The sequence below is a fragment of the Salmo salar genome, chromosome 04, assembly GCF_965601325.2.
Source record: "Salmo salar chromosome 04, fSalSal1, whole genome shotgun sequence".
NCBI lineage: Eukaryota > Metazoa > Chordata > Actinopteri > Salmoniformes > Salmonidae > Salmo > Salmo salar.
Genome location: NC_138294.1, coordinates 54,010,509 through 54,020,984, shown reverse-complemented (window position 1 = coordinate 54,020,984; position 10,476 = coordinate 54,010,509). Strand labels below are relative to the sequence as shown.

At 39.9% G+C, this 10,476-nt stretch overlaps 1 protein-coding gene across 1 annotated transcript in view; it reads left to right on the top strand.

Moving 5' to 3' along the window:
- Window positions 1-7,369: 7,369 nt before the first annotated feature.
- The window catches only part of LOC106603305 (NALCN channel auxiliary factor 2), a 61,637-nt gene continuing 58,530 nt past the window's right edge, over window positions 7,370-10,476 (top strand). The window contains exon 1 of the mRNA XM_014196819.3: window positions 7,370-8,558. Within this exon, the coding sequence (XP_014052294.1) occupies window positions 7,833-8,558 (726 nt within the window). The 5' untranslated portion in view covers window positions 7,370-7,832. The remainder of the gene's footprint in view (window positions 8,559-10,476) is intronic.

Here is a 10,476-nt window from a genome sequence, read left to right as displayed (position 1 = left end):
TGGCAGCGAAACAGTTCATTCAGCCTCATTTACTGATATGGTTGACTTGCTTAAACAAATGTGGTTTCTACTGACAATTGAGATGTACAAATTATGGCATAAGTGGACGACGAGCGGATAAGAGGCACTCCGCAATTTGGGTTAAGACATAAATGAGCAAGCTAGGACGGACGTAGTCAATATAACAATTTTTTCAGCACTTTTGAAATGTACAGCGACAGAATTCAGAACATGGGCCGTTCTTACAGTATTCTCCCTGTACACCAAGTCAGAACCGTAGGATAAATAAAGGGGGCAGATAAGTAGACAATGAAAGCTCTTGCAATATTCGATGATTACATTTCTCTAAAATAGGTTATAGGCTACATGTGCACCACCAAGTGAGAACAGTATGCTAAACTCCATACCTTCAGGCTCTGATCAGGCCCTACACCCAAACAAGGGCACTGCGTTCATCCACCTCTGGCCTGCTGGCCCCCCTACCTCTGAGGAAGCACAGTTCCCGCTCAGCCCAGTCAAAACTGTTCGCTGCTCTGGCACCCCAATGGTGGAACAAGCTCCCTCACGACGCCAGGACAGCAGAGTCAATCACCACCTTCCGGAGACACCTGAAACCCCACCTCTTTAAGGAATACCTAGGATAGGATAAAGTAATCCTTCTAACCCCCTCCCCCCCTTAAAAGATTTAGATGCACTATTGTAAAGTGGTTGTTCCACTGGATATCATAAGGTGAATGCACCAATTTGTAAGTCGCTCTGGATAAGAGCGTCTGCTAAATGACTTAAATGTAAATGTAAATGTAAATTATGTGGTGGGAAATGGACCTAATTATTAGGGTAAGGCACATGGGCTACTAACAGCTTACTACACAATTTACACTTAGTATTACATTCTTAGCTACCGTATACATGTTACGTTTGTCTGAAGGATGAGACCAAGGTGCAACGTGATAGGCGAACATTTTTCCTTTATTATAATGAACACCGTCAAAACAACAAAATACAAGAACGAACGTAAAGTTCTGCAGGCTACAAAGTAACTAACAAAAACAAGATCCCACAAAAACCCAGTGGGAAAAGGCTGCCTAAATATGTTCCCCAATCAGAGACAACGAATGACAGCTGCCTCTGATTGGCAACCATATCAGGCCAACATAGAAATACGAAACATAGATTATGCCCACCCAAGTCACACCCTGACCTAACAAAATAGTGAATAAAAAAGGCTCTAAGGTCAGGGCGTGACAATACATATCTCCCTGGCATATTACATAATTTATGCAGCAGCACACAATACATTTTTGGACTCACCTTGTTGTGCTGTGCTCACTTGAACAGGAAGGTGGCGCATCAGTCCTTCGTAGGCAAATTTTATCATCAAACTTTGTCATCAAAGAAGGCATTTTCTGGATTTATGGTGCTGGGAACTCTAAAAAAAACAAGGTTGAATCATGAGGACGTCAGTGATCTTCAGGTTAGAGCTCTAGAAAGAGACCAGAGTTCCCGACTTGCAATTCCGAGTTGGATGACTGTTCAAAACGTATTTTCCCAGTCAGAACTCGTTTTTGTCCAAGCTTCCGGTTGTCTTGAACACGGCAGAAGTCATGCTGGATTGACAGCATGGCCAATGTTGAATGTTTATCCTTTTAAGCTTGGAAAAGAGACCCTTAAACCCAGACATAGACCACACACACCCATTGCTTTGCAATGCTTGCAGTTAACCATTGATTCCGTCCAAACCACTCATTGTTAAGTTTGCGATTTCCAACTCGTTGTGTAATGTTTATGTCCAATGGCGGATGAGCACCGATACGTTTTATCTATAATTTCTCTTCATAATTTATTTTCATATGACAAGGATTGAAAGAGATTTGCCAGTAGATTGTTGAGTTGATTCATGATGATGACTGCTAGCTTGCTAGCTAAGATTTTGAAGGTATGATGTTGACATGATCAGTCCAATCAAATCTACTGTAGATATAACGTGATTTGACGTAATTTTATCTGTAGCCAATGACCTTGAGCCTTCTTGGATGGGCACTTCTAATGTAACTCCATGGCAGCACCCAAGGGGCTTGAATTTTCGAGCTATACTCGTAGATTTTGCGGCGACGTAGTGTCCCCATGAGTGACAGAACACTGAGCAAATCATGGCGCAACTAGAGAACATTACCAACCCCTATGCTCCGTATTTTCCGCTGGCTGCCCCACCACCACAGAAAGCACTGAGCTAGACTGAAAGACCTGCATTTTGGAGTTGCCTTACTCAAGAAAGCAAAAAAGAGACCAAGTTTGTATGTGACTTTATTAACTTTATTAACCATTTTTTATATCGTTTGCAAACTGATATGTACTAATGCCAAAATAACATGCAAAATATTTAAAAAAAAATTGGGGTCGCCACTGCTCCAATCAGAATTAGTTCCTATAGGGTAGAGACATGACCATTACAACTGTTTCTGGATGAGGATAGTGCAAACTAAATCAAAATCAGATACAAAACTTTGGGGAGCCTGTGTGAGATTCTGTACTTTTGCTTGAGATACTGTACTGTCAAAATGTCTGCTTGTTACTAGTTAGATATGCCTGCTGAAAACAAAGCAAAAAACTGTTCATACTTCTTATTTTTATTATTCCGCTAACCTCATCACCAGGATCGAATTGCTGGCGCATATTCTGGTAACACTGTGCAATGAAGTGGCACTCGAAAGGAGTGTGTTTAAAATCGAGGCAGGAGAGGGAGCGAGCCTGCTACGGCTGTATTAGATGAAACCATATGATTTTTTGGAAGCCCAATTGATTCTGAGTTCCGGCATATAAAGTCTTCGAGCATATAAAGTCTGTCAAAACTATTTCTAAGATGCGTACTTTCAGATTTTCCGAACTCATGCCCACTTTCGCTGCTTGTGCTTTGAAGTCCACAATGTAGGGGGGAGGTTATACAGGTTATATTAGATGGCGATGGACTGAGAGATCAGTCAATTAAAACCAGTGCTTGTTTTGTTCGCTCCTGCCATAGACTTCCAGTCAAATCCCGTTCTGAGGCGCTGTGAAACCAGACGGTTCGACAGAGAGAGAGCCGGCTGGTGAACTAGATTATTATTCCACTGGAACTTGTAGCATCAAAATCTTAAAAGCTACCAACACCAAAACAACTTTAAAATGTCCAGACAACCACTGGTAGGTGTGCTTGAAAAAACTTTTTTATACTACTTATACTTTTCACACTACAAACATTAGTTGAATAATTTCCAATGCATTCCAGGTGCCATAGACTTGAATGGGAAAAATTCAGGTCACTGCTAGTCTTCGACCATTTAATCTAGAAACACCATCAAACGTTAAAATGTGCAGACAGGTCTGGAATAGTGTGCTTGTATACAGCTTTTTCATACCATTTTTTTTTTTTTTAATTGCATAAAAGCTACATAGGCTTGAATGGGAAGTATTTGAATTCCCACTGCTCTTGAGCCGTTAAAGATACGAACACCAAACAAATGCTTACATGTGCAGACTGACTCAACTTAAATTGCTTGTCAAAAGATTGTTGATGCTATTTATTCATTTTGAACTATAACCGTCTAAAATTAGCATAAAAGTTCCATAGACTTCAAAGGCACAATTTTATTCAACACAGCTTTGTGCTACCATTCCTACTTCATAAACTATAAAGCTCGTCTTATCCCCACTCATTTCAATTGCGGAATGCAGGCTTCAACATTCTAAGCAGAAATCACTGCCATGAAACTCAGAATGTTCAAACTAAAACATATTGTATGTCTTAGTTTGTGACTCACTCTAACCTACTATACTAGCCACTAACCCACTATCATAACTCCACACTTACAAACCACCCAAAATAGGTCACTATAACTAACACATAGCCTATGAAAAACCTATTACTACCATTACTACTACTACCATTACTACTGCCGACACTACCACTACTATTTCACAACTATAAATACTTCAAGACTTGCAAACACACCACATTTACTGAAGTAAATGTAATTTTCTAGTTGTCTATTTGATCCACTTCAGTAACATTAATACACAGCAAGTTATACAAAACATGTCCCTGTTAATTAGCTATACTGTTATTAAAAGCACTTTGCTAATATTAAGTTCATATATAGTTTATGAGACAGTTCTCTACATCACTGATTTAAAGAGAGTCACTTTCATTATTTTTCCAACAGGTGTCACTGTACGGCAAAAAGAAGTGTGCTGAGTTAGGTCAATGGTTGACAGTTACTGAATACCTGATTCACACTATATATATACTGTACTGTATATATTCACACTGTTTTGCCTTTGTTGGACTATGGTGATATTCCTTTACATGAATATCCCAGACTTACACGTACACACTAGAAACACTTTACCATGCTGCTCTAAGATTTTTAACAAACACAAGACCTCTTACACATCACTGTACCTTCTATCAGTTAGCAGCATGGTCATCCTTAAAAATAATAACTGATACATGTTTGTCTATAAGCCATTTATGGCACTACCAGTCAAAAGTTTGGACACAACTACTCATTCAAGGGTTTTTCTTTATTTTTTACTATTTTCTACATCTGGAGAACAACAGTGAAGACATCAAAACTATGAAATAACAGCTATGGAATCATGAAGTAACCAAAAAACTGTTAAACAAATCAAAATATATTTGTTATTTGAGATTCTTCAAAGTAGCCACCCTTTGCCTTGATGACAGATTTGCACACTCTTGGCACTCTCTCAACCAGTTTCACCTGGAATGCTTTTCCAACAGTCTTGAAAGAGTTCCCACATATGCTGAGCACTTGTTGGCTTCTTTTCCTTTACTCTGCGGTCCAACTCATTGGGTTGAGGTTGGGGGATTGGGAGGCCAGGTCATCTGATGCAGCATTCCATCACTCTCCTTCTTGGTCAAATAGCCCCTACACAGACTGGAGTTGTGTTGGGTCATTGTCCTGTTGAAAAACAAATGATAGTCCCACTAAGCGCAAACCAGATGGGATGATGTATCACTGCAGAATGCTGTGGTAGCCATGCTGGTTAAGTGTGCCTTGAATTCTAAATAAATCACAGACAGTGTCACCAGCAAAGCACCTCCACACCATTCCACCTCCTCCTCCATGCTTCACGATGGGAACCACACATGGGGAGAGCATCCATTCACCTACTCTGCATCTTACAAAGACACGGCGGTTGGAACCAAAAATCTCACATTTGGACTCATCAGACCAAAGGACAGATTTCCACCAGTCTAATGTCCATTTCTCATGTTTCCTGGCTCAAGCAAGTCTCTTCTTATTATTGGTGTCCTTTAGTAGTGGTTTCTTTGCAGCAATTTGACCATTTAGGCCTGATTCACTCAGTCTCCTCTGAACAGTTGATGTTGAGATGTGTCTGTTAACTGAACTCTGTGAAGAATCAATTTGGGCTGCGAATGAACTTATCCTCTGCAGCAGAGGTAACTCTGGGTCTTCCTTTCCTGTGGCGGTCTTCAAGAGAGCCGGTTTCATCATGGCGCTTGATGGTTTTTGTGACTGCACTTGAAGAAACTTTCAAAGTTCTTGAAATGTTCCACATTGACTGACCTTCATGTCTTAAAGTAATGATGGACTGTCATTTCTCTTAGCTTATTTGAGCTGTTCTTGCCATAATATGGACTTGGTCTTTTACTAAATAGGGCTATCTTCTATATACCACCCCTACCTTGTCACAACACAAGTGATTGGCTCAAACGCATTAAGATGGAAAGAAATTCCACAAATTAACTTTTATCAAGGCACACCTGTTAATTGAAATCCAAGAGCATGCAAAGCTGTCATCAAGGCAAAGGGTGGCAACTTTGAATAATCTCAAATACAAAATATATTGACATTTGTTAACACTATTTTGGTTACTTCATGATTCCATACGTGTTATTTCATAGTGTTGATGTATTCACTATTATTCTACAATGTAGAAAATAGTAAAATAAAGAAAATCCTTGAATGAGTGGGTGTGTCCAAACTTTTGACTGGGACTGTATATAAGCACTCTACTCACCCTACAGAGTCATGGACATTACCGTCTGAGATCACAGAGCTGTAAATCTCAATGTGACTTCTCTGGTTAAATAAAGTATAAATAAAAAATCTATAAAAATATAAGACTGAGCCGAACCGGCTCTGACATTTTTTCTTTTAACATTGTCCTTTCCAGCATAGTTCCAGCAGCTAAGGTGGATGCGTAACCAGGCCAGCCTAGGCCAGCACTGTTTGGCTCAGCATGGCTTGGCTCAGTTTGCCCTATAGTGTGAATCAGATTGAAATCTACATGTATTATATGAAATGTAAGCAAATACCTTCTGTTATTGCATGTGACAAATGTATATAGCAGCCTAGGATCAGTCTAACAATGAGTAAAACAGATACTTGATAACTTTGGGACAAGAAATAGACTAAATTATACTTAATTATAGAAACTGGTTGCAAGTAATCTTATTTAATCCATTGATTTAGCTAATGGGAGAGTCATTTTGCTTGCATTATTACAGTATATAGTGAGCAACAATTCTAAAACAATCTAATTTGTGCAGTAAAATTGAACTTACTTTCTTGTGGACCTAAGGATGTCTTTACAATGCAAACCTGCATTGCAGAGAAATTAAATTTTTCCAGTGCCAACATAATTCTGAGTGTCTATAGAGATGATTAGTCCTTCTCAATTTATTCATTTAAATGTCATATACATGTATTTTTTGTTTTCAATACAATATAAGGCTTGATCTACATAGTTGTTATGTGCAGGACCATAGAGGTTAGGATTATTGTGAGGATTGATTATTATTATTATTGTGCTATACATATTATGGTTAGTTTTTTTATTTTGTATTATTATTGTGATAAACTTTAGTACTAGTAGCTTAGCCAGGCAGTAGTAGAAGGACTACAGTAGCAATTGATGACAATCAGTACCACTCTAAAATATGGCGAGGGGGGTTTCTCTGTCGGGGAAACACCATCAAAGAAGTGTAAAATGAAATGAACTAACATTTAATGATCTTCTGACCTCACATTTTTGGGTTTGTAGTATATCACCACACTCAACATCATCTAAATCCGTATACCATGGCATATTCTTTTACAACATACGAATTGTCACATTTATCTATAGTCACATTAAATATTTTCTTGCGAACCAGATGATAACGTGGTGTTTAATCTCTATCCTTAAATGCCTCCTGGGGTAAAGCTGTCCAGCGAAAGGAATGAATGAAAGCTGGGGAATGAATGGAGCTTGCGTTAATGGGGATGTAAGAGATGTGGAACCACAGGGGCGACGAAGAGCGCAGGCGCCCCAACCCCCTTCAATTAAAAAATCTCAAGGTTTTCTGTGCAAAACCGAAGATGGCGACAGACTAAACGAGACTATAAAGGAGGGAGAAGATGAGAGGCAAATTTCGCTTTTTTTTCATCAGAAACGGAAGAAAAAATAAGTAATTGTGTCATGTTTGAGGATGACAGATATAGAATAAAGATTTCGTTTTTGTACATACTATGCGTTTCTTGTGTGATGCTGCACCGGTGCTGGAGGTGTCAGTAAGATTTCGCAATATGTTACAATTTTGGGTGTATAGGGAATATTATGCCGGACGTTATCTATTTGCAATGGATCATTGTAAAAATTAGACGCCAGGGTTTGGAGCTGGATTGATTTCTTGACACAACAACTTGGGGAAAATGCTTCCCATCACCATGTTGCAAACGAGGTAGGTGACATTGTTTGGGGGATAGCCTATATTGCAGAGGTGAAAAACCCATCTGAGATCGCTTTTGTCTCCCCCCTAAAATATGATCAGGGGTGCTTGGATGTTTCGAAGGGAAGATGACGCCGTGTTAAAAATCTGTTGTGCACCCAAACAAAACGACAAACCCTGTGCCGATTCCGAGAGGGTACAGAAATGGCGAATGTCTTTGGCATCCCTATTATTTTTCACTGTCCTTCTCTCTGATCACCTCTGGCTGTGTGCTGGAGTTAAACTGAGGTCCAAGGATAGGAGCAACCGCAAAATCTGGAGTAACGCGACTGACGGGGTCCACCCGGCTCTAAATGAGGAGAAAATTGGTATTTTTCTAAGCAATTTCACCAAATCCGCTGCTCCAAGTCCTCATTGCACTGATTCTCATAGCCACCACACTCACCTGGAGTCAGCCTGCACCACGTTGTATCAGCAAAAAACTGGCTTTGGGTCCTCTTTCTCAACTCCATCAACGTTCTCGTCACAGATGTTACTTGATTATTTTAGGAATTTCAGCCTTTCTTTTTGTGATTCTTACACCATCTCCGACTTACTGTTGGGGATGTCAAGCCCAGACAGTTTGAATTGCAGTCTTCAGAACATGGTTTTGGATTTGTTTAGAGGCGGTGGGGATGACGAGGATGTCTGCAGCATCTGTATCCAGGCGTACATGCGGCTGGACCAACACGCTCAGGAAAAATATGAAGAGTTTGACTTCTTCTTTCTCAAGTATTTATCGGAGGATTATTCCGTCCGATCCCACACAGAAGACTGTAAGGTAAGATCAACTTGTACGTCCTGTCATAAGTGCATTTTACCTTGTAATGGCTGTTTTATTCAGCAGGGAGCTATGGGCTGAACGGTAAAAGCTCCTTCGTCTTCAGGCAACAGAAGACACATTTACACACAATAAAAGATTTCAGGTGTCTCATTACACAGACAAAGTACCGTATGCCAAAACAATGCCTCTTATGAATGTTTTCCATTTGAAACAATTTATTTGCTCATTCATGAACAGGCCTGCTGTATGTAAATATTCATACTGAATTCCTGAATAGCCTATGAATATAATAATACATGTGGTTCATGGTTGTATAATATCTACCTATAGTAGATGTTTGTTTCCTTGTGCTTCTACAACAAAAATCATGTTAATAGTGTTTTGTTTTTCATGCCACTTCTCAGCTCTGGTATCTTGCCACCTGTGTGTCGAGCTGTGATGATGTCACCCCTCTGTGCCCTCTCTGGGTTGTCTGGCAGAGTCTTTGATGTTCCACTACCTCACAGCACAGGGATGTCTGTGGTGAGGGGTATCTATGAGTCATATTGGACCACAGTCAGACTCTTTGCCCTGGTTGGTGTTGATAGAGCCATGATGCCTTAGGTGTTTCCCAAGTCTCTAATGAGAGCTCGGGCAACCAGGATTTCCTAAGGCTTTGAAACTACTCTGTTTCCGGGTGGCACATGTGGAGAGAGGTGTCACTGAGCTGTAGCCTATTGACCCACAGGTGTAGGTTTAAGAACAGCCCTGATGATAAGAGAGACAGTGCTTCCAGCAAACAGAAGATGTACGCTACATAGAGCAAAGGTTATATTATCTGATGGTTGTCATAAGGTTTTGACCTATGAATGTTCTAAAAACTTGGAAGGCTGAACTAACATCCATTTAAAAGATTCCATGCAGAAACAACACAGGCAAAAAGGCCACAGGCGCACTCAGGGATTTTCAATGAGTGATGGATTTACTTGTGTATATTAACCAACCGTTATTAGTATGTTATTACACAGGTATAAGAGAAACACTACATTTAAAATATATCTAGTTGAGATGGTCATATTTTGAAAACTTCAGATAACATCCACCTTTTCTTGCTGGCTGCCAAGCCATCCAACACCTTGCAATTTAACAACTTCATGTAATGTTACCTTGTTATCAAATGAAAATGTTAGAAGTTGTCCAGAGTATAATTGATCCCACACATACAGTTAATTCTGCATATGCACTCCCCAGCGGTAGAAGCCACCCCATCCTAAGGCTACTAATTGGTTCCCAGGTGCTGCATATCAAAAACAAGACTGTCTTGAAATTTTGTCTCAAGGTCACCTTTTGTAGAGCACATCGGTTGCCCTTCAAGTGTCAACTAAGAAACACCTGTCCACACAGCACTGCACTGTGCTGAGGTGACATGTGTCATGAGTTTACTCATGTCCCCTGCCCTGTTGTCCCCACTTACATCCTCCATTATGGCATTTTTTTCACAAATGTCCAAAATGCAGAAAAACTATTTTAAATAGAAAAAACATTTGATGTATTCCTGTATTAAAATACCATGATTAGTATTTCAGGAACGTATGTACAGTAAGCCCATTCACTTAATAGAAAGCCACATGGCTTCTGCATTTTACTAGTTAACAAACAAAAGGGTCTATTTCTATGTGAGTAGGGACATGAACTGAAACATTTTGGGCCGGAAGAGGTTGCTGTCAGTGTCAATTAGTTCTCACATGTCTCATCTCCTTTGCTGTGGATATTCTTGTTTATATGATCATACACTGGGCTTATGTTGGTTGTAGAGCTTAAAATATGGAGACGGATAGAAGGTGACAGCCCATACAGGCTAATTCCTCATCTTTCCTCTTATGTAGGCTAGAGATGCTGTTATTTCAGACAGTCTCTCCAGGCCCTTGTCCAAAAG